The 25,960-nt window shown below is 45.3% G+C and overlaps 1 protein-coding gene across 6 annotated transcripts in view; it reads left to right on the top strand.

Annotated features, from left to right (window-relative positions):
* Positions 1–25,960, top strand: part of LOC147026534 (patatin-like phospholipase domain-containing protein 7) — a 243,036-nt gene that overhangs the window by 61,143 nt on the left and 155,933 nt on the right. For all 6 annotated transcript variants that reach the window (XR_015058386.1, XM_085882013.1, XM_085882011.1 and 3 more), the window contains exon 7: positions 17,664–17,758. Coding sequence is in view for 5 of the 6 variants with exons in the window: in XM_085882013.1 (XP_085738139.1) it covers positions 17,664–17,758 (95 nt within the window). In the remaining variant the exon portion in view is untranslated. The remainder of the gene's footprint in view (positions 1–17,663; positions 17,759–25,960) is intronic.

Genomic DNA, 25,960 nt, shown 5'->3' with positions numbered 1-25,960 from the left:
CGAGAGCATGGCTGGCAGCTTGGTGCCGATAACTACATCGTCAGAGGCTGATATAATAGAAAAACAATAACCACGTCATGTTGTACAGGACACAAGTGTGCAAGATACGGGCGGCACATTCTTTTCAATCCATTTCTGGATTTAATTATATCGGCATCCTCTTTTCCTTCCATTTCCCTATCTGATACTTATATCTGTATTCTTTTTCATTCTAAACCTCCGTCTAATTATTATATCCGATCGTTCCCCTCAATTCCTGACACAGTTCAGGGTTAGCCACGCGCACACGATAGCAGAATTGGGCGGACCCACACGCTGGCCACGTGCTTAATGGCGGATCCGCACGCACTGCACGGAACATGCTTGATAGCAGGTGGACCGTGCTTAGCTCGTTACACCTTATTATTGTACAGAGCAGGGCACGAATGGCACACATCTTTTCTGGTCTGTGCATGGGTTTATCCAAACATCTTACCGTCTGTGCATGGGTTTACCCTAACACCTTACTGTTGGTCCTCGCTGGCGGCCATGGGTGTTCCCCCACAGAGGGTGGACGTCTCCTCGCCTCTCCGCTCAGCGTGCTGTGGCTGTGCTAAGTATCAAATCAGGCAGAGCGTGCTTAGTATCAGATCAGGCAGAGGCGTGCTGTGCAGTTCGGATCACTCGGGCTGTGTGGCGCATCGCGGAGCAGGCATTGATCAGCGCTAATCGGGGGTGCCCGGGCGGGCATGCGGGGTCGACACGACCCTCGGCCGGTCCCTGGGGCACAGTCCGCGAGATCGGTGCAAGGCAATTCATGTTGTGGAGTTTGGTGCGGGGCGATTTATATCATGGGGCTCGGAGCGAGACGATTCCGCAGCTTGGAGTGATCTTGCCGGAAGTGGAGTGGAGCCGCTTCCGGCCATCACGGCTGGGCCACACAGTGGTCCGGGCCCAATCAGAGTGGATGATTCTGGGTGACGACACATCGCTTCAGGGTAAGGCCCCCACCCTGCACCCCAGGGTCTATAAAGGACGGGTGGCGAGCCCATCTGTAGTTCCAGTTCCAGTTCCGGTTTTGGTGTCTTGCCCATCGCTGTGGTCGGCTCCTACCTTTCTCTGCCCGGCCTGGAATAGATTTCTCTGCCTTCTTCACCCGCCCGTCATTGGCTGCGACTCTGCCTCCACTTCTCCACCCTTCTCCGCCCACACGTCGCTGACTCCACCCACCCACCTGGTCCCGTCTACCACTCCGCCCACTCGCTCTTGACTCCACCTTCTTCACGCCTGACGGTCGCGTCTCATTCTCTGGACCGATGTGAGCTGCACGAAGTGCCACAAAGCAACGGGCAACGCACCAGCTGTCAGGGAGGTATCGCCCTGCAGAGCATCCCCCAAAACGTATTGGTGACACGATCAGGCAATCGTGCAAGGTATTGAAAGATCTTTAGCCTCATCTCACCTCCTCTCCTTTTCCCTTCATCAACTCCTTCATCGGTGTGTGTGTGTGTGTGTGTGTGTGTGTGTGTGTGTGTGTGTGTGTGTGTGTGTGTGTGTGTGTGTGTGTGTGTGTGTGTGTGTGTGTGTGTGTGTGTGTGTGTGTGTGTGTGTGTCAGTCCTGGCGCCTGTCCTCGTAAAGGCCCAGTCACACCTTGACGTTTTAGCCAGCAATGGCAACATATTAAAATGTATGTAAAACGCTGGCTTACGTTGAACTTTTGATGTTTTTTTTTAAAGATTCGGACGTATTCATAACGACTTGGTCTTATGTATAACGTATTAGTAACGGACACAGAACGTTTTGTTGTGTTATAGATAACTTATACCAACGAATGCTGAACCTGTTGTCGGCCTTCACAACCTATGCCCAACGATAGTCTAACTTATGTATAGCGTGCTGCACGCAACGCCGACGATGACGTGGCGTAGGTTATGAAAAGGTTGCCGCACAACGATTCAAATCATAACCGCCGCAGAAATGGAAGTGTCAACATCGCAGTCACACCTTGGCAATCTTGCCAGCGTATGCCGACCTCTGAAAAATGCGTCTAAAATGCTGGCGCACGTCGAATACGGTATGGGTAAGTTTGATATGAGTGAATAGAACGCTAAAGTACGCCATCATACGTCGTAGTAAGTGGAGTACGTCTTGTAATTTTAAACATGTTGAAAATTTTACGACGTACTTGCCGTATGACACACGCTCCACATGCGATGGGAATAAGTTGTACACACGATATGCGATCGGTGACACACATCGACACACGCTACTTGTAAGGTGCTCATAAGTCGAAACATATCAAGGTAATGGTTAGCGTCAGTGTTCCAGACTCCCGGTTTTTGTTTTTTTCTTCGGTATGACGGTGTTCAGTGTACAGTATGGTTATGATTTAAATCGTTGAGCGGCAGCCTATTAATTATATTATATTATAACCGCACTAGAAATCGAAGTGTCAAAATCACCATCATACCGAAGGAAGGAAGAAGAAAAAAAAAAAAAACCAGGGAGTCTGGAACACTGACGCTAACCATTACCTCTGTGTTTCGACTTATGAGCACCTTACAAGTAACGTGTGTCGATGTGTGTCACCGATCGTGTAACGTGAGTGCAATACGTTACTCATAGGTTAGAAATAAGTTTCGGGTACGCGAAACATTACCTCGACGTGTTTCGACTGATGAGTAACTCACAAGTAACGTGTGTAGACGTGTGTCAACGATCGCGTGACGTGCCTACAACTTATGGCCAGCGTTATGCGGAACTTGTGAGTCATACGCTGGCATAAGTCTTAAAATTTCAAGCATGGAAAATTTGAGGACAACCGAAAAGTACAACGTTTAAAGCCAGCGTACAACGACGTATGGCATTGTTTTTCAGCGTGTTCTCAATGTTATCAAAACTTACCCATAACGTATTTGACGTGTACCAGCGTTTTAGACAAATTTTCCAAAAATCGGCATAAGCTGGCTAAAACGTCAAGGTGTGACTGGGCCTTAAGTTAAGATTGCAGAAGATTATTATTTAGCGTTAAGTCTGCTCTGTGTCTGCTTTTGTAAGTTGCTTGTATACTGTCACACCTCACGCTTCTTTCTATCCCTGCATTACACAACAATAAAACTACTATTCACTGTGCCACATAACTTTCCTCACCTGCTTGTAAATAAATTATTATTAGAAATGTTCCCAGCTCGTTTTTGTCTGTTCTTTCACTGATGCAGCATGGTCTGAATCCGAGCTTAGTGGGACTTTATTCCCAACGATCCATTCCTTTTAGCCGGTACGTCCTTGGTAGTGTCACTCGGCTGCATCCGATCCGGTAAAGTGATTCGGTTCGGACAAGGCGTACCGAGGGCGTGTTCTCCGGTAATTAAATCACGTGATTAATTTGATAAGCCGGTTAACCAAGAGACTGAAAGACCCTCGGTCACGCGGTTGAGTTGGCATTCACGGTCAGTTAGCGACTCGCCGCGTCACGGAATTATCCCTTTGTGATGGCCTGCAATTCCGGGGAGTCTGGTGGGAACCAGCGATAGCTCCCCCCCCCCCCCGGTGGTCTTCTCACCCGACCCCCTTGCCCACAACAGTATTATCGAAGGATGATGGTCTTGGTGGGTTTAAAATGTTGAGATTATTGCTCAAGTGGGGTGATTATGGTGGGTGTAAATTGTAGAGATTATTGTGTAAGGAGCTTGATAGAAGTTTCATAAGGTGGATAGTGTACGTTCTGTGCATAATGCTATGTTGATAGAATGTAAAGAGCTGTTGTAACTGCAGCACGCAATCAGATCTCGACTTGCAACAACAAATTTAGGCCAACGTAAGATTACTCAAGCTTTAATATTTGTAGTGACGTGAACTTTGAAATTTCAGTCTGAGCTGTTACTACCTTTGCCGATGAAGGTGGGTGGAGGTTATGTTTTTTTTTACCCATCTGTTTGTGAACAAAATATCTCAAAAAGTTTTGGACGAATTTTTGTGGAGAACTTGGGTATATGACAAGGACGAAATGATTCGATTTTAGGCCATGGGCTACATGTGGCTACCATGCACCCCCCCCCCCCACCACATCTCAATGAACCTATGTTTTTCTGAATCCCCTGGATGTGCTGAATAAGAAATCGAATGTTAACATTGAAAATATAGGGATGCACTTCTGGTTTTGACCCTATAACTAATGGTACCCTAAAAACCGCTAATCGCTGCTCCGCGTTGGTCATGATTTCTATGCCTCATCATATCAACTTGGTGAATGGCTCAATGAAAGTCAATGTTCACATGTAATATACCAAATAATAGCTGATGCTATTCTGCTTATTTTCATCTGTCTGATAAGTTGTTACAATACATATTGCCTAAATCACAGTCATTTGAATGAGCATACCCCTATCCAGGGATATTCGCGCACTGACTGACACTTTCATGTTTCACATTTTTTATTTTACTGATAAGTTTTGTTTTATATTACAGAATCGAGTACACAAAGAACAATTAATTAAGCTTGACAAGTAAATATTTCCACTTTGATGTTATTCTACAATTCTTTCTTGTTTTTCTATTTTCAGATTGCACCTGAATGATGTCTAATTCATCAGACCTCGGTGACGAGAATGCGCCTCCCCCAAAGCGATCAAAGGGTGGCCAAGATTGTAGTTCGCTAGTGTGCATTGTGCATGTTCCAGGATTACAATATGGACCATTGCTACAATTATCTGCAAATGAGGATGGTTACCAAAAATTGGATAAATTGAAAGAGATTCGTGATAAGAGACTCTCCCAACATGCAGGTTCTGTTCACCAGATGAAGGACATGTGTGATCTTATTCTTGATGTCATAAAAGAGCACCATCATGGTTATCATAGGGTGTGTTATCAGCGTTTCACCATGAACATCAATCGTTTGGCTACACACTCGGATTCACGAGAACCATCATGTTCCCGACCAAGCAGACGCAGTTCAGCAGATCATATAATATGTTGTTTGCACCAGACTATTTTTTGCAATTCTGAAGGAAGGAAAAAAGTTAAAAGAAAGGGGGCGTGGACTACCGAGGGCATGTGTAGCTTTATTTCTGATGGTTGGCAAACAATTATAGAGAGAGCCGAGAAGACAAATGACGTATAGCTGCTCACACGGATTAGATGGCAGGATCTGTTTGCATGTGAAGCCAAATTTCACAAGTCGTGCAGGACAAATTACCTACAGAAGCCAGATAAGTGGAGAAGTACCAATGTCCAGAACAAAGATAAGCAAGTTCAACTGACGGAGGCTCATAATCATGCATTTCACGATGTGTGTGAGGTAATCGACACTGATGTTCTACGAGACAAGAAGATGGTCAAACTAACTGATCTTGTCAAGACATACATAGCCAGCTTGGAACTCACAGAGTTCGCAAATCCAAACTTCTGTGGAGAAAACTTCAAAATCAAACTTGAGAAACACGAAGAGTACAAGGACAGATTGGCCTTCTGCAAACTGTATTCCTCAGCAAAAATGCAGTCCTATATAGTATATAGTATATAGGATATAGTTCTGACATTGACGTGAACAATGCAGTCCGATTAGCATACGAGCTCGCTTCAACAGATATGATGCAAGAAGCTGGAACATACCTGCGTCGGGTGATTTTTGACAGTTTTGCTATGTCCAATGAACTGAAATGGATACCAACTGCTCAAGATCTTGGAGATGTGAAGGATATTGTACCATCACAACTCGAGAAATTTCTCAGCTATGTCATAGGTGGAAATGCCACCATTCGTACATCTAAGTCACATCGACTGGTATACTCAATAGGACAAGACATTTGTCGAGCAGCTACCAATGGTGAGTGGAAACTCCCAAAACACATGTTGATATGCATGACACTCTGCCACCTGTTCAGGAGTGAGCGACTGATCACCTTACTGAATCGAATGGGACATTCAGAGAACTACTCATTTTCATTGGAACTAGAAACAGCTCTCGCACAGGCTGTGGATGAAACTTCAAATTTGTTGTCAACTCAAATCATCCGATCTCCAGATGCACCTTCTGTCTTTCACTCTGAATTTGACAACTTTTATCAACTACTAAATAACCTCACTGGAATGGGATCAATCCACACTGCCCATGGTAACATGCGGCAGGATATAGAAGGGAGACCAGAGGACCACGGAGGTACCCGTGTAGAAATACCATCCATTCCACGGAATATGACAAAACAATGCTCTCTAAACATCCAATCATCTGAATGTCTTCTAGATTATGTCACCCAGCGAAGGAGTCCTCAGATAACGATTGAGCAGCGAACATACCCCGGTGGTGAAGATGCCCAATACAAAGCCAGAATCAACCATTTCTTGTGAATGCTGATGTGACATACAATTTTGTTGTCGTAACAAGTACCTGGATGGACAGGATTCATCTCAATGACTGGTCAGAGACCCGAGACTCTCACCACCATAGATTACTACCCTGTCATAGCTCGCCCCATTACTGACTATAAAACATTACAGGAGTGTTTACGTTATGCTGAAGAAGCCACAAATGAAGTCAAGCAGAGGTACACCATCACTGCGTTTGACTTGGGGGTATGTATGAAGGCTTATCCCCTCGTTTGGAACAACCAGGTCAGGTACGAGAAGCACATCATCCTCACTGTGACGTTCCACCTGATATGTGCCGACATGAAGATGATTGAAAAGAAGATGAATGGATCAGGGCTCTCTGACATACTGTTGGAAGCAGGCTTAATAGTATCTGGTTCCATCGAGGGTGTGCTGTCAGGGAAACACTATGACAGAGCAATGAACTGCCACAAAGTCATGCTGGAATGTCGAGAGCAGTGGTTCCCAACCTTTTTTCTGTCATTTCCCCCTGCACCCAATTCAACCATCCAGATTTCCCCCTTCATGTGTATGAGAGAAAGAACAGTTAAAACACACTGAGACTATTTCCTAATTTATTTTTCAAATGCACTAACACGGCTAACATTAAATTGTATTGAATAAGAACACAGCATTTTAGTGTGACTTCTGGCATTGTTTGCCGTTCACGAGTCCTTCAATGTCTGGGGGAGTTATGGAGAGCGCACAGCGAAGATCCGCCTCCACCTCCAACTTGTTGCGTGCCTTTGTTTTGAGGCGTACCATTGCCGAAAATCCTGTCTCACACAGGTAGGTGGAAGAAAACTGGACCAATATCCGCAGAGCATTGGTCGCAAGAAGCGGGTAGGTTCCTTGGACTTGGGTCCAAAACTCTTCCAGTTCCATATTCTGGAAGGCATCCTTCGCTGTAGAGTCGTTTTTCAAGTTCAGGAACTCTTCCTGCCACGCTTCTGGCACATCATCAACGTTCCTCTGAAATGGGTCTCTGATAAGCTTGTTCTCGTTGCTCTCGTTTGTGATCCCCGGGAAGTAATACTTGAATTCTTCCTCCAAGCCTTCGAGGTGTTGTTTGATATCCTCGGCTATCAGGATCAGGCAGACCATCCTCCATATCCTCCACACATTCGTTCAGAGCGAGGAATGAGGAAAAACTTCCACTCCCCGCTCTTTTCTTCCACAGTTCCAGTTTAGCCACGAAAGCTCTGATCTTGTCTGACTGAAAAAGAATGTTGGTCCCTTTGCCCTGCAGTTTCCTGTTGAGCTCGTTCAATGCACTGAAAATATCGGACAAGTAGGACAGCCGCACACGGAAAAACTCACCCTTCAACGCCTCCAGAGGCACAACATTCTCTTGGGCCCGAAGGAAGGCTACCACCTCATCAAACAATTCCAGGACTCGCTGCAACGTGTTTCCCTTTGAGAGCCACCTCACCTGAGTATGAAACAGCAACGATTCGTGGTCGGCTTCCATGCCTTCACAGAGCCGACGGAACAGCCGAGTGTTCAGAGCGGAACCCTTGATAAAGTTGACGACTTTGATGACAGTCTCGAGATGCTGCTTGAAGTTCTTGGGGAGTTCTCGAAGCAAGCGCCTCTTTGTGGATCAGACAGTGTGTCGATTCCACTGCCGGATTCTTTTACTTGACGAGCGTGACGAACCCCGATCGAGAGCCGAGCATGGCTGGGGCACCATCCGTGCACACCCCAACCAGAGACTCCCAGCTGATGTTGCTGTCTTCGAAAAAGTCATTGATAAGGTCCATCACATCCTGAGCTTTGGTCGTGGTCTGGAGAGGTTTGCAGAAGAGGAATTCTTCTGCAATTCCTTTTTCGGTGGTATAACGAACAAAGACCAACAGCTGGGACAGATTCGCAACATCTGTCGATTCGTCGAGTTGAATCGAAAAAAACTGTGACCCTCGAACCTTCTGAACAACTTGGTTCTTGATGCTCTCAGCCATATCATTGATCCGTGACCGAATGGTGTTGTTTGAAAGGGAAATCTGGGTCATCTTGTTGTGGGCAGCCTCACCAAGGACCAACTTCACGCACTGCAGCATACAGGGCTTCACCAATGTTTCACCAATTGTGTGTGGTTTCTTCTCCCTCGCAATCTTGTACGAGACTTCGTATGACACTTTCACAATAGCGTCCGTTTGCTGACGAAACGTTCCAGTTGAGTCGTCTCATCTTCTTCAGATAATTTTGTTTCAGCTTGAAGTATTCACGATCCTTGTTCTGTAGTTCGGGATGGCATCCTTGAAGGTGTTGCTTCATCTGGAATGGCTTCATGCTACCATTCCCCCAGGTCTTTGTGCAGATGACACATTGTGGCAGATGTTCCCTGTTATTCACAACGAACGTAAAACCGAAGTCTAGATATGCTTCTGAATATATCTGTTTTTTTCGACATGATCACTTGCGGACCTGAAAAGAACAAGAGAGATCATATTAAGACATGTAATAGAAAAGAACAAACTAAAAAAGAAGAAAGAAAATAAAACATAAGAATGAAAGCGGGTAAAGTTCAGGAAACGGGTACTCCTGAGAAGAGAAGAACAGAAGGCTATTACTGGAAATTATTTTCTGATAATTTCCAGAATTTTAATTCCAGACTAGAATTTCCCCCTGAAACACCCAAATTTCCCCCCCTGGGGGAAATTTCCCCCCGGTTGGGAACCCGTGGTCTAGAGAGACTTCTTCTTTCACATTATCTGGCAAGCTATAACGAAGCTGATGTGTTTGCATCTCTAACAGAACAATCAAAGAAGGTTCTATAATATGATATCACACATACCCCATCTGAGGAAACCATGCATACAGCACTTGCAGACGAGGAGTTGAAAAGGTACATCGAGGGATTTATGCAATATCGGGATGATTCCAAGACAGGAAACCTGGTACAACTGCTCAATTGTGGGTATCATACATGGACCACGTTTGGCTGGTGTTAACACTCACACATGCTGTGAACCACAATGACTTCCTTCTCTACGCCCATTGTCTTCATCTGATGTCTGACTTATTCTTTAGTTTTGGAGGCCAGAACTATGCCAGATATCTTGCATTCTTCTCTTTGTTCATTGCAAATATCGAAATATCCCATCCAGGATCCACAGAGTTTATGAAGAGAGGTGCAATCAGTGTTGCTCGTTCTTTCATTCCTGGAAATCGATGTGCCATTGATAAAACCATGGAGGAAACATTCATGCGTCATGCCAAATCCCATGGCAGTGCAGGTGGAAGTAGTGCTGGTGTGTCAGGTGTTCTGACCAATCATGATGCTTCCCAACGTTGGGTGAGAACAACACATGCCAGATCACAGTATGTGAACACCACGCTCAGTATGGCCGATATGTTGTCGGGATCCACTGAAGGAATCAAACACCGTGATTTACGTCCTGCAGAACTATTGAGAAGTGAAAAACTGGTGTGCAGAACAATGGAGGCAGTGGAGAGTTTCCTGAAACCGTTCACTGTAGATAGTCCAGATCAACTGCTGATAGTCCAGATCAACTGCTGATTCTCTCATCCGGTGCTGCTGCATCATTAGCTGCACAGAAAGATGTACTCCATGCAGAACAAGCAGGTAGAGAGGCAAAGGAAGTGTTTATTGCTTCCCGTCTGGAGACTGGAAAGGACTTCTTTGAGCCAGTAAAGCGCATGAACCTAATGACTCTAGGAGACATGAGTAAGAAAAGCAAGGTAAAGACAACAACGAATAGAGTTGTGCAGTACAAACAACAAGGAAATGTCGCCTTCCAACTCCTCATGAAATCCCAAAGCCAAGCTGTACAACTGGATCTTAAGGAACTGATGACACCCATTAACTCCTGTGCCATACAGTATAGGGACTGCTGATGGTTTCTTAGCAAAGACTGACAAGTTTAAGGCATTGCATCATTTCACAAAAGGTCATGAGGATGCTGCGGTACCCCAATCAAGTGAAACGCAAGTAATTCATGATGATAATGCTGTATTCTACTACATGGAAGAAACACCAGGAAACTTCAGCCAGATATGTTCCAAAGTGTTTGATATAATGCCACCGATAGGTGATGTTGTGTTCAGCACAGACTCCTACATGCCTAACTCTGTGAAAGCAATGGAGCGACTAAGACGAGGTTGTGGTGAAAAACTGATTAATCAAAGGGGAGAACACCAACAAACCATCTGACTGGAAATTGTTCTTGGGCAATGATGTCAACAAGCAACAGTTTATTGCACTACTCACTCTACTGGAGCCAAGATGCATATGCCAAGAAGCTCCAAGGAAGACAAGTGACTGTAATCTGTGAAGGCACTGCATACCCCCTGACATCTGATGATGGTCTGTCAACACAAAGAAGAGAAATTCCCACGCTCAAGTCAACCCAGGAGGAATCTGATTCGCGTATCATCCTGTATTGTATACATGGTAGTAGTCAGAGTTACAACTACTTGATTGTGAAGAGTCCGGACACTGATGTATTCTTTATACTTCTCCACTGTGCACCCACACTCGGTGATGTCACCGTCTTGTTTGACACTGGCACTGGAAACAAGAAAAGACTGCTAAATGTGACTGATATGTCACGAGGTTATACACAGCAACACTGTACAGCTCTGATGGCACTCCATGCATACAGTGGATGCGACTCCACAAGTGCCTTCAAAGGATTAGGAAAAGTGAAACCTCTCAAACTATTGCAGATGCCCAAATTTGTGCCAGTGCTTGCTGGGCTGGGAGACTCCTGGCATGTACTGTATCTACAGAGCTCGTACACGATCTTGACGAGTTCACGTGTGCCATTTACGAAAGGCCGCGCATGCGCAGAGTTGATGAAGCACGCTTCCTTAAGATGAGCCAGTTGTGTGACACAGATAATGACACATCAATCAATACTTCACACAACATTGATATGGCTAATCTGCCTCCATGCCGAAAATCGTTAGAGCGACATATCAGGAGAGTGAATTACCAGGTTGGAACATGGAAGAGAGCGCATGTCACTGATCCTGATATCCCTCTGGCTACTGATGGCCATGGTTGGACAATGGTTGATGGAAAAATGGAGCCGTTATGGTATGTTGGAGATGTACTTCCGCAACAATTAATATATATTGTTGAAGGTTCACCGACTGATGATGAGGACGAATCAGATGATGATGGTCCACTTCCTGCAGGAACAGACTATCCTGCTGGAGACAGTTCAGACAGTGATTCTGATTAAACCTATGTATGAACATTGATATTTCAAATGTGCTTATTAATGAGAGGAGTGTTGCATGATTATAACTATATAACTACATGTACCCATCAAGGCGATGATTATTTTGTTGGTGCGAAATTACAAATAATAATAATAACACCATTACAATGTACGCACGAGAATCATTCTTGAAAGTGGGGTTTGGACCAACTTTCAGCAAACACCAACAAAGTTTAAAATGTAATTTCGCAACTTATTATCAAGGTATCTGGCTAATATTGGGAGTAAAATAATTCTGTTGCCTCCTACAATGTTATGGATGACTTTTAAATTGATTATCGTTGCCATATTTATCAGTAAAATAAAAAATGTGAACCATGAAAGCGTCAGTGCGCGAATATCCCTGGATAGGGGTATGCTCATTCAAATGACTGTGATTTCAGCAATATGTATTGTAACAACTTATCAGACATATGAAAATAAGCAGAATAGCATCAGCTATTATTTTGTATATCACATGTGAACATTGACCTTCATTGAGCCATTCTACAAGTTGATATGATGAGGCATAGAAATCATGACCAACGCGGAGCAGCGATTAGCGGTTTTTAGGGTACCATTAGTTCTAGGGTCAAAACCAGAAGTGCATCCCTATATTTTCAATGTTAACATTCAATTTCTTATTCACAAAAACATAGGTTCATTGAGATGTTGGGGGGGGGGGGTGGATGCATGGTAGCCATATATAGCCCATGGCCTATTTTGGTGAAGATCCGAATCCGGATCTGGATCTGAGAATTTTAAAAAAGTGATTCTTCATAATTGGGAGATGGGGCCAAAAACGCCATACAGCAGGATATCTCAAAAAGTTGTGGACGGATTCAGATGAAACTTGGTGGGCAGGTCAGGCATGTAATAAAGAAGAATTAATTCGACTTTGGTGAAGATCCGAATCTGAGAATTTTTGAAGTGATTCTTCACCATTGGATGACAGGGCTAAAATGATATTTTGCATGATGTTTCAAAAAGTTATTGACTAAACTTGGTGGGTGAGTTGATTAGGTGACGAGAACAAGCCGATTTAAATTTTAGTTCAGGTCCAAATCCAGATCCAGCCTATCGGTGGAATACAAAACATAAACTAATCAGCCTGGTGGAGGTATGCTCTCTACCAAGTGTTCTTCTAGTTACCCTCACCAAAGGAGATGGAATTGTATTTGGGTCCGTTGGTCTGTCTTGTGTCTGTTTGTCTGCTCAGAACTTTCATGTTTTTCTGCCCAACCACTTGTCGGATTGAGATGAAATTTTCACCATTGCTGCGATTACTCATGTAGAATGTTTTAATGATAATTATGACGTCATTGGTCACGTGGTGTGGCAGCCATATTGGTAAAACTTCAGACCTCTATATGTCGGAAACCGCACGAAGAAAAAAATTGAAACTCGGCACATAGCAAGTACTCCTCATACAGAATGAGTGTGATTTTTTTTTTTTTAAATGACGTCCTCGGTGCCCTCGTTATGACGTCGTAATTGCATATGTAGAGCGCCACGTCCGATCAATATGAAAATTTTTGTGGGTCATCTCGGGATAAAATGGTCTACAGAAAAAAATTAATGACTTCATCGGTCACATGATTCGGCAGCGTTGTTTTTTATTTTTATTTTTTAACCTTCAAAAATCTTCTTTGAAGTGGCTGAACAGATTGAGGCGAAACTTTGCACATATGACTGCCTGTCCATTTCAAACAAAAGGTTCATAAATATGATGTCATCGGTCACATGGTTTGGCAGCCATATTGAATTTACCCGAAACGTATTGTTACGGCTGTGGAAATTCGCAGAGCACCATATAGGTCCTTAGATCAGTTATGTCGATAAGTCTGTGTTCAGATAGATTTCCCCACTGATGTTTAACGGGCAATTATTTGTGTGCCGGGCTGTGATCTTCGAGTTAGCCATTTTTCTTTTGCTATTGTTATTGTGGACCAACCGCATTGCAACCACCTTCTCCACAATCGCAACAATCACCTTCTCCACAACCGCCTTCAGAACAACCACCTTAACCACAACCGCCCAACCACACCACCCTCACGACCACCACAAAACGCCAGCCACGCCACCATTACAACAACCACCGTAACCACCACCCCGTTTCCACCTTGGCACACGGTTGCAGGAAGCCTAGCATTCATCGGGGGAGAACGGACGACGGCCTCACCCCTCCCCCCAACGACAAACCCTGCGAGAGGAACGTGAAGCAACGACGCCCTGGAAAAGGCAAAGAAAGGCCCCGATCGAAGAGAAAAACACCCTTCTTCTGGAAGTTTCCCACGCGTGCTGGAAGAAGGGGCGGGAAGCGAGGGCGGGTGCCTAGGCTATAAAGCGGGCGCATGGAAACATCGAGGAGAAGTTGCAGAGAGGATCGCCTGAAGTTGTGGAGAGGGTCGCCGGGAGTTGCGGAGAGGGTTGTTGTGTGTGGAGGAGAGGGAAGAGAGTTGTGTCAGAGTTGTGGGCAGTGTGTGGAGCCGCGGTCGGGAGCTGGAGAGAGCGGAGCGCAGCGGAGCCAAGGCGCGCGACCTGCCGTACCGTGCCTTACCGTGGGTCTCTGGAGAGGGGACGTCGCGGGTCGCCCTAGCGAGTCACCACGAGGGTGAAGGTAACCAGTCCGGCCTCTCGGAGCCTTTTAGGTCTACACTGCTCCGTGCTTATAAAGACCCCAAGAGGTCCAGTCTACCCCCTTGTCTTTGATGGGGTTTTTCCTTTGTTTCTTTGCATGAACGTTGTGGCGCCATGTCCGTAAGTAAACCTGTTGTTAAGTGCATTGTGTACATAATAGATAGACGGTAGTAGCTCTTTTGCATTGCTCGTGGTTTGTCCCTTACATGTTACATAATTACATGCGTGCTCTCCTTGATTGCAAACATAACTGCATGATTGCCATTGCTGCCTTGATTGACGTGCATGCCTGCATATGTGTCTTGTGAAATAAATGTGCTTGTTCAAATGTTCACCCGTTCGTTGCGTCCTTTCCCTAATTGAACTGCCATATTGCACTCGGAATATAGTTGGTTTTAAAAAAGCCGATAATAGAATCGAGTCCAACGGGGCCTCGCGATAATACCCGGGTTATCCCAAAACGAAGCGAGCTGCTTAAAGCGGCTCGTTTCAAGTGGGCCCCATTGAGGTACAGTCTCTCGGTAGCCTGCCCGTGCGATTATATAGGTGTATCGACAATTTGGCGATTGACCCTGTAGCGCGGGTAGAGTGTTGACTAGGCTGTGGTGTGCATTAAAACACACCCGTAGCGGGATTTCGGTGTTTGATCCGGAAGGCTTCGACTGGATTGTCCGTTCGGTGGGCGAGAGCGGCTGCCATTGGCTAGAAGCGGTCGTCCGCACGCCGGCGGGCGGAAATTCACAACAATATATAAATCTTCTTGTTCAGAACGGCTGGACAGTTCAAGGGGAAACTTCACACAAATGTTTCACAAGCCTTGGGTGTACAAGTTTGTTAATGAATAATTGATAGGACACCTGGTTTGGCAGCCATATTGGATTGAAGAAAATATTAAATATTGTTTTCTCTGGAACCACTTTATCAATTAGCATGAAACTTCAGAATTGTGATCTCGTATTGATGGGGGAATACATGTTTTAACTTTCAACTTGATTGGATACATGGTCTGAAACCAGAATTATTTACTGCCAGAATTATCTGGGAGAATTATCTGGGCTTTTTAATATTTTTTTTTGTTTTGAAGAAGACTCACTTGGCTCTGCCTGGATGGGTTTGAGGGTAGAGGAGTAGCAGCTGAAATGCGAATCCTATCCAGGTTCCTCCTGATGACTTCATCTTTGCTTTTTGCTTCTTCAGGTTCCTTCTGATTGCTCTAATGCAGGGGTCTCCAATCTGCGGCCCGCGGGGCACATGCGGCCCCTTAGACGGATTTATACGGCCCGTGGTTCCATATTAAGTTTACATTACAATGCGGCCCACAATACTGCCAATTTGTCAGGGTCAATGATCAAAGCGTTCTGTAATTTTTATTATGATTTTGATTTGTATTTGACACGTGTTTTTAACACGATTATTCGTTCACGAAAAAATATTTTCACAAAAAAAAATAAGTGACCACTATATTCGTTATTGTTGTGTGTCTGTATGGCTGTCTGTCTGTCTGTCTGGCCCGAGCATAGCTCCGTGGGTTTTGATCCGATCCTGATAAAAATTTTGGTGGGAGGTTTATATCATGATATCATTGTGCTTTCCTGAGAATGGGCGTGGTGCGCCCATTATGGGCGGAGCCACGCCCCCAAAAAAACGTGTTTTTAGGGGGTAGCCGATTTCAATTTGCATCTTCTCCTTGGGGGTTTGTCGAATCTGACTGGTTTCGGTATTTGGTTAGCCCAATGGCACCTGCATAGCCCCACGGAGCTCGATTTTCATTTTCGTCCCAAGGTCAAGGTCACGAACTTAGAAAATTGCGAATTTTGACGTAAAAAATTATCTTCTCCGAGGGGTTTGTCGAATCTGGCAGGGGTTTCGGTATTTGGTTAGCCCAATGGCACCTGCATAGCCCCACAGAGCTCGATTTTTTTTTTTTCATTTTCATCCCAAGGTCAAGACCACAAGGTCACGACCTAAGAAAATTGCGAATTTTGTTTTTAGGGGGTAGCCGATTTCAATTTGCATCTTCTCCTAGGGGGTTTGTCGAATCTGGCAGGGGTTTCGGTATTTGGTTAGCCCAATGGCACCTACATAGCCCCACGGAGCTCGATTTTTCATTTTACTCCCAAGGTCAAGGTCACGAACTTAGAAAATTGCGAATTTTGACATAAAAAATCATACGACCGCCCAAACTTTGAGAGCTAGGATTACAATATTTTTATGCATAATCTTGAGGTCATAATCAATCACTTCCCCACCTGAAGTCTTGAAACCATTTTGCTCTATCTCGAACACCTTGCCCGTGGCGCCCCCTTCAACTTAGTTTTTACGCTGATTTCATCAAAGTATGGATAATCTGAGGAGTGCGAAATGCCATATAGCTTATATGACGTTATATTGTTCCTGGAATGTTCCAGAGGAATTTTTTCACCAAAGGTCATAATCCTTGACCTTTGACCTTTAACGTTCACAAAGGTCAAATTTTCAAAGTTGTGGGAATCGAACCGGGTTTTCAACCTTCTTCGACGAACTAACTCCAATAAGCGATAGCACGGATCCCGTTTCCTTATTTTAATGTCCACAACATTGTTTTGTGACCTTCAAAGGTTATGCAAAGGTCAAATTTTGAAAGATGTTGAACGAAACCGGGTTTTCGACATTTTTCAGCGAATAACCTGTCACTCGTACCACATCATGTTGATCATTTTTATAACTTGGTCAAAAATTATCACATTCTCTCATCCTTGACTTCTGAAGCAATCTACATCGTCAAATACCCCTCGTGAACCATTGTCGTCTTCAGACTTGTTCATTTATCATATTCGTTGGCAAGAAAAATATATTCAGCACCAATTTTTGTTAAAATTTCCACATATTAATTGTATATACAGTATATATATTTTTTTCGGAATTTAGCGTCCTTTTTTTGGGTGCGGCCCTCCGCCCCTCACCACTTTGGTTTTGTGGCCTTCCGCCCAAAAAGGTTGGAGACCCCTAATGCATTACTGTTCCTATTTGGTCTTACATTTGATTTGAATTTATTTTAATCCCATTCTGAATTAAATTGAATAGTTATCAAAACGTAATGGGTCAGGGTCAGGTGTCCGATGAAAGTGGGGTAGCACCAAAGCTACCCGGTCTTGGTACCCGGTCAACCCTGCCAAGCAGTTACTGTATAAAGTGGCAGTTCTAATTATGTGTCTTATTAATTATGTAGCACACCAGTACACAAATGCCACACAAAAAAAGTCCTGGTGAGGTTCTGCAATCTCTGATTGCTCTTTTTCTTGTTCTAATGAAATTGAGCAATTGACATGAATTGAAGATTCTCTAGTTATCGTTTATACAAATTGGAATATTCGAGTTTGAACAAGTTGCTTTACTTTTTGTGTAGGAAAGCTTGTACTGTTTTCAATTTTGCCATAAAAGTGCTGATTTGCTGTGTTCTGCAGGTGTCGCTGTCGACCTCGGCTCTAGTAGACAGCAATACTTCCCTGCAACGGAGCAGGCAACGTCGGCGGCAAAAAATGCTGAACCTTGCCAAGAAGTAAGAATGAAGATTTCTGCGTGACTTATCCACACCATTTATCCTCATGCTGTTGTGGCATCCAGATTATGTGCTCAGAATGTGATTGGGTGAAGATTAGAACATTGACAATGCAAATTTTCGTTATGATTTTGTTTCAATCTAATGTTCTATCTTAAGTGGTGTAAACTAGTAAATGACACACACACACACACACACACACACACACACACACACACACACACACACACACACACACACACACACACACACACACACACGTTACCTTCGTATAATGCGTTTTCACTATAGCACGGATTTAATTCAACGGCAACAACAACCGCACTGTGTCATTCTGAGTGAATCGTTCATTCACAACAGATGCTTTTGCCGCGCTCTGTCATTCTGAGCAGGGTGTTCGTGCTCCGTCACACTCAGTGGCCAAAACTATGGCGCAAAGCATGTAACAAGTGGCATTGGAGATTATGATCATGTGAACAAGTCAAGAAAGTCTCATTCATTGGAGGTGAAATTAAAAGTTTTTTTTGATCGGTTTGATAGAGGTGAGCACAGCATTGATATTCAGAGAGATGGGACTTCTTGATTCTACAGTGAGAACCAGTCATGACAATCGTGATAAAATCCGTAACGGCACTCAGACAACACCGAATCTCAGTGTTACCAGAAGTGCAAGATCTTGGCCTGATGCTTTTGAGAAAATGGAGAAGGTGCTGACCATGTGGCTAGAGCATCAGAACCAACAGAATGTGCCCCTGTCTGGAATGGTCATTCAATATAAGGCAATGAGTTTGTATGGCAATCTAACTAAAGATACCAATGATCCAGTGCCTTTTTGCTGCCAGTCATGGGTGGTTCGAGTGCTTCAAGAGTCGTCATGTGTTCCACAATCTCAAATTGACTGGGGAAGCTGCTCCTGCAGGTCATACTGCTGCCAAAAAATTTCCAGTTTTCTTCAAATCGGTGATTGCAGATGGAGGTTACGCACCAAGCCAGGTGTTTAATGTCGATGAAACGACTTTATTGAAAACGCATGCCCAGCCACACTTTCATCTCCATCATCTACATCTCCATCAAGTCTGGCCTGAGGCAGTGATTGAGTTGAGAGGTTTCATGGAGGCTGAAGTCAGCGAAGCAAGGCCACAGATTGTGGACATGGCTCTGCAAGTGGAATTTGAGGAGGTCAACAAAGATGATGTTGAGGATTTGTTTCTCTCGCACAGGGAGGAGCTGAGCAAGGACGATCTTTTGGCTGTGGAGGAAGAGCGTATCAGAGAGGAATCAGAATCAAGTCCTGAGGAGGTTGTGCCTTTTAAAGCCCGCATGACGAAGGTCATGGCTAAAGGTTTCAAATTGGTTGATTTAAGCTCTGATTAACTCGTCTTCGAGCAAAATCCCAACTGCATGCAAAGTTCCAAGGTGCGGAGGGAGATAGGAATTGTCCTGAAATGTTTCAAAGAAGTTTACAAACAGAAAATGGAAGCAGCCACTCAAGTCTCCATTATGAAGTTCTTCAATAAAAAAAATCCCAAGCGAATCGGCCTCCATTTCTTCCTTGGAGCTTTCAACCTCAACTGGACAGCTTCCCACACCTGAATAAGCCTGCCACAAGCAATATGCACTGTATCCAAACTCGATTATGACACTTATTAAAAAGTAATTCATTTTTATGTTTTTATTTGTCACATGTTGTATTGATGTAGTTTGTTTTTTACTTTTTTTTAGTCTTTTATGAAGGTCTTAAACCTTAAAAGGTTGAAATATTCCAAATTTGGAACACTGGTATGTGCCCGTAAAAAAAAAAAAAAACAACAACCACACAAGCCGTTTCTTCGCTCTCACGTGCCCGTACGTGCGTGGCGCGGAAGTTCGCATATCACAGTTACGATGATTCGCAATTTAGGTTTTAATGGCTAATTATTCAATAAGTGCCAACGTATTTTACCTTTTCGCAATGTTGTCGCAAGGAAAAACAAAAAGATAAGAGAGAAAAAAATTTACTTCCTGGTTTGGAGCATACCAGCACTCTGATGTTACCGAAATTTATGCACCGTCTAATATGAAAACGATCATAACTTGGGGCATTGTGTTTATCTATAAATGCGCATAAGAAATCGAGAAATTATTAGAATACACGAAGTCATTACTCTACGGAAGCCCGTACGTTGTAACCCATAATGGCGAACGTGGCTGAGCTTCCCTTCCCCATCGGCCACGCCCACGCCCACGCCCACGCAACAACGTGTATTTTCATTGGTTTGGTAAATAAATGGCCATAACTTGGGAAGCACTTGTCCGATTAATATCAAACCTTGAAAAGGCACATCCTCAGGTCCCCAGCAATATATCTGGCAAGTTTTAATGAGATCGGACCAGCGGTTGTCGAGAAACAGCGGTCTCACACACACACACACACACACACACACACACACACACACACACACACACACACACACACACACACACACACACACACACACACACACACACACACACACACACACACATTGCTGGAATTATAGATAGATAACACCCATTTATACATGTTAAATATTGCCCCATAACACGTTTTCGGATAACACGGAATTTTGCTGGAACACATCCCCCACTTATGTGTATTGCATCAACCAAGAAGCACCATTGATGTGGAAGGAGCAGCGATATGTTGCCCTGATGAGCCCTAAGAAGGGTGAAACAAAGTCAGGAGCTTCGCTTTTCATCTGCTTGGTGACGGCTTTTGACTTTGCCTTCCATGAACTGCTGGGTGCCCTTCGGGGTTGGCAGCATGACACCATTCTGTTGAGGTCATTACGGCGTTGGTCCAAGTCAGGAGAATTTAATAATTTCAATGAATACATTCCCCGATTTCTGAATAACATCAATGGTGCTTCCTGGTTGTGATTGGAGGACAAAACACAATGTGTTCCTGTGGCAGAGAGCACCTGTTGGCGCCAAATACAATCCGGTCTCACGAGTCAGTCAGTGGGGCATCAAGAACATATATATATATATATATATATATATATATATATATATATATATATATATATATATATATATAAATCCGATGACTGAAATGTGCCAGCCCACTGAGTCCGATGACTCTTAAAATGTGCCAGCCTTCCTCTTTTATCACGGCTCTCCAAAAGTGTGCAAGGAAATTTTCCTCTTGATCACGCCCATTCCCTCCCCTCCAGGGTGTGGTATACTCGCCCCAACCTCGGAAGGTGGGGCTTCTGCCTTCTCGGCTTGCTTCTGATGTCACGCCCATCAATCGTTCCTCGGGGCCGTGACTTTGCTTGTCGTCAACCTTTGAAGTCGGGGCTTTTTGCCCGTTTGTTGTGGTTTTCGAGACGTGTTACCTATCTTTATAGCTGATCTTGAAATATAAAAACATGGGGAAAAATCACAGAGGGGAGATTACATACTGGGGGAGCTTATTCTTAAACCTGAGCTAATTAACACGACACTACCCCCTTGTGTGGTGACATGTAACAATTAAGCTCTCAGATTCCCGACTTAATCACATCTCGATGCCTTCATGTCGACGGACCAAGCAACTCCACACAATGCTATCTATATTCCCTATTAAATTCTTCCATCTACCCCCAAAACTGAAGGATATATGCATATACTGTATATACATGTATATATATATATATATATATATATATATATATATATATATATATATATATATATATATATATATATATATATATATGTATATATTGTTGCGGATCCGGGGTGGCGGGAATCAGACCCGGTCCCTGGGTGCCACCCTCGCCACCACCGTCTCCGGGAGTCTATAACGCCGGCCGGCTCGGCACAGGCCTCAGGTCACTCGTCTTCAATCGCGATAACAATGTACTCCTGTACCTTACCAGTTGGGGAGATAGAACCCCTAGTTACAGACTGGCTTTGTCAGTGACCGAGCAGAGTCTACCTGTCTGTAACCATTTTGGTCTTGTATGCCAATCGAACAGATCGTTCCTCGACACGACACGCATTAATCCATAGCGGCAACTTCATCAGAATTCACCAGATTTATTGGGGTCATCAGGGATCACAACACAAGCAATAACATGACAGTGGTTTTATTAACAATCAACCCGTTCTTAACTAGGGGACCACGGCTTAATAGGTTTATAGGGGATTACTACGAAATATGCCTTATACAACACGTGCAAACAAACATGCATGCAGGACAAGACAGAGTACTTGGTGATGGCTCATGGACGAGAGGACCGTGTCCCAAAAGCACGAAGGTCGCTCATAAAAACCAGCGGGTTTCCACGGGTTTGAACTCCCGCTCGAACGTGCGGCGCAGCAAGAAATGGCGGCGCAGCACTCCAGCTCCTGCCCAAGTCACCGCGTGCGCGGTTCTCCTCATTGCACTCTGGCTCCGCGCCACGTCGACGATGCGAGATCGCCGATCTCTCTCCAGGGTTCAGCACACGAATCCCGGCCTGGCCTGTTCTCCATACAAGGTCCAGGTCGAGGTCCGAGTTCCACAGGCGGATCACAACGTGTCGAGCCGTGAGGTGAGCAAGGACCGTCAGACGCTCCGGCGTATCCTCTCCGGCCTTCCCGCCTCGAAGGCTGACTCCCGGTTCGTCCCCTCAGTTCCTCTCTCAGTCGAATCACCGACGTGCAGGTCGGTTCAGCGTCTCTCCCGGCAGACCCAACACGGTGCCTCCTTCGTTCGCTCGCCTCGAAGCGACTCCGAGCACGCCTCGAAAACCCGGCCGTTCCTCACACACAGCACTCCTTTCATCCCCTTTTCTTTTCTCCTTCGAGCCGTGAGGTGAATCGATGTGCAGGTTCCGCTTTCTCTGCCGACCGATTAACCACTGCCTTTTTCTTTTCTCTCTCGCCTCGACACGCGAGCTCCTTCAACACACATCTGTCTCGGCGACTCCCTGACCAAAGGCTCTTCCCCTTCACGTCACTTCCTGTCCAGGCCACACCCCTCGCTCTAGGCCACTCCTCTCAGCCGACTGGGAGGGGCCTATTCCGGAATGAGGAAGGAATAATAGCGATCTCTCGTTTCACTCGTTTCACCACCATAGCACGAACACAAAAACAGTCTGTTACACCTCCCGACACACACATATCGTCCTTTATACCACACAACCTATGTATCTATACATGAATTTAATGGGCGAACTGAGCTAATTCTATATTTAGTATTCCCGTAAGGACCATTTCCGTAACACTACCCCCACCTTTCTCCCGAGGCTCTCCGAACCTCCATCTGGGGCAGCCCATGGCAATGGCCCTGTCTAACGTACAGCACAGATCTCCCATTTACTCTAACCCACAACATGGAAAGCACTCAACTCCAAAAATCAATGTGTCACAGTAAGATTGGCATGTCCCTGTCCTTGTGTGTCGGGTCACCAATCTAACAAACAAATTCACACTCTATTCACACTATTTAACATTCAAATTTGGGTTTGAACAGGAGGGCATTCAATTTTACTTTGAACACCACATTTGCAGAGGAGCAGAACATTCAAAGGTTCAAAGTTCTTTCACGTGTTCGCTCCTTCATGCCCCCTCCCGGCAATGTTGTCCATTCACCTCTGAGGGTTTCCTCACTTCGTGGCCTTATTGGCCTCTCACCAGGTGAGTTCAGTCGGCCCAGTGGCCTAATCTCACAAAGAGTCCTTCGGCTCACTGAGCCCACAAAATGGCATAAATCTTTGCCCGCAACGGCCCACAAAAGCACTTTGGCCTCAATGGCCCACAAAAATGCTTCGGCCCATATGGCCCACTCATAAGCAGTAGCAGGCAACAAGCCCTGCATTGGACAGCAGATGACACAGCAGTGGTGGCATGGTGATATTGATGGTAAACAAATGCAGTTCGGAGGCGTTCTTGAGGACGCAAATGGGTGTAATGACCTTAGACTAGGGGAGATGGAGCGTACCCTTAACCTTCCTTGCCTGACTTGTTTTGGTTAGGTTCTCCTCCTTTTTTTTTCTTTCTCTTTTTTTTTCTTTTCTTTTACAGACAGGACGGTGTGTTTTTTATTCAACCGTTATCTTCGTGGATGTGTGTTCATGACATACTGGTGGCCTCTCTGGCACTTGGAGAGGGTGACCTTGCCTGGCCCTTGCCAACAATTTCTCCCATCAACACTACTCGTACCAGGTGTCACACATGAATGGTGCGGAGGAGAGTCCATCGAACCTAACCATTTACTTTTAGTTCTAGACAATGCAACAAACTCTGCTATGGCTGGAATGATCCTAATGACCCATTTTTCCCGACCTGGCACACTGTTCCATTCTATTAAACCTGGGCAAGACCCTTATTTGTCTTTTTCCATTTGGTGGTGCCAGGCATAACTCGCTGGCTGGGGAATGTGACTACTACTCGGACTCTTTGCCTGCTTCCAATCGGGGGTGGAGGACACCCAGCGACCTCGGGGTTCACCTGAGCGTGCTTCTGGCGCTCCTAACGAAGGGGTGGCTCTCTCTAGCCCCCATACTGTGCTCTCATAGCACCCATACTGTGCTCTCATAGCACCCATACTGTGCTCTCATAGCACCCATACTTTGCTCTCATAGCACCTCCACTGTGCTCTCCGGGCACTGAACCCTACGGTGCTCCCCTGGCACCTCTGACAGCGTTCACCTGCCAGGAACCCCCAAAGCCCTGCTGCCCTGCTTCCCGACCCACCAACTTTCCATACCATGTCACACGACCAACCAGTATCCCCATACCTTGGCCTGCACCTACCCCTCGCAGTCCGCCTGCACAATGGAACAGCAGCCAGAATCCACGACGAATCCTCTAAGCCCCCCTAACCTACACCAACCTGGTTAAGAGACTCCTACGGACAGGGTACGTTGTTCGCACTCACTCTCCTCATCTGTACAATCACGCCATTCACCCAAACTCTTTAGTCATTCATTCCACAGTGCCGCACACCCAGTCCACAACACCATCCAACACCTTTCACGTTTATGTGAACGCAAAAACACACCTGTCCCTCGGATACCACTTGGTCATCAAATTTAACTAGTATACTTTTTCATCAAACCCCAATTAATTTGTCACTACGTCCATCGTCCGTTGGCCTCCTCCATACTGCCCTAATTGTTTGTTTCCAAAAGTTTAAACCAGACATCAAAATCTCTTCACAAGTCCCATGAACCTCTGCATGGTTCCAACCAGGCATTTCAATCCTTCCTCAAACAAGCCACTCCTTGTCATCCACCTGTTTCAGGTGTGTTTAATGCTCTGCCTGTAATGTCTCCACCATTTTTTTTTTTAATTACCCAAATCCACCTGTGCCACTCATGCTTCCTGTCATCTCTCAATATGCAATCACTTTCGGTACAATTTTCACATCCCCAAATGGCCTGCTTCTTTGGCTCATTGGAAGGGGAGTGAGGGAACGAATCCCTCATTTCCCATTACATGACCCCGCCGCTTTTCCGCCATGGCTCAAAGGGGTCACGCCTCAATGGGGGGCCGTGATCGACCCCCTCCTTTTCTCCAGGATTCGCGGAAGTCAGGCAAACCCCAATCGGTGGAATGACCTCGCCCTCTTCTCCAGGGTTCATGGAAGTCAGGTAAACCCCAATCGGTGGAATGACCTCTATCCCCCTCTTCTCCATAACTCCTTGAAGACAGATAAACCCCACTTAGCTAGCCAAACCACTCATGTGCTCAGAAAGGTCTGAAGACCAAGTGACACATGCCAATGCCGCCTGGCACTCATCTGCACTCCACTCCAAAGTTCCTGTGAGGCTGATAGAGAAATCAAAATACAATTTGTAATTTGGATTTCTAAAATCCAATCTCAAACTGCTCCTGGATGCAGCACCTCCAACTCTGTAAGAACCCACGCGGAGCTGTCCATTATGGTTTCTGTCCCCTGGCTCAAATTCTGTCCTGGTGGCATTTCTATTTCCCCTTGCACCTCCAACCTATTTCCTATGTCACCACTCATTACATGCTCAGGACTCCCACACACAGCAGGCTGCACACATTCCAAAGTTATGTGTCGACATTCCACACCTTCAACCTTGCCTGTGTACTGACCAACTGCCTCACACTCCAGGGCTACATTCTCGACTGCCAGGTGAGTACCCACACACGCTTTGGCCTCGGCAGCACATACCGGTGCTGTAGTCTGGAGTGGGGCCTCACAGCATTCATTCACATGCACTGCACACACACCTTCAG

This window comes from Eptatretus burgeri, chromosome 5, assembly GCF_056783735.1.
Source record: "Eptatretus burgeri isolate ZD-2024b chromosome 5, Ebu_testis_v1, whole genome shotgun sequence".
NCBI lineage: Eukaryota > Metazoa > Chordata > Myxini > Myxiniformes > Myxinidae > Eptatretus > Eptatretus burgeri.
This window is presented reverse-complemented; position numbering and strand designations above follow the sequence as displayed.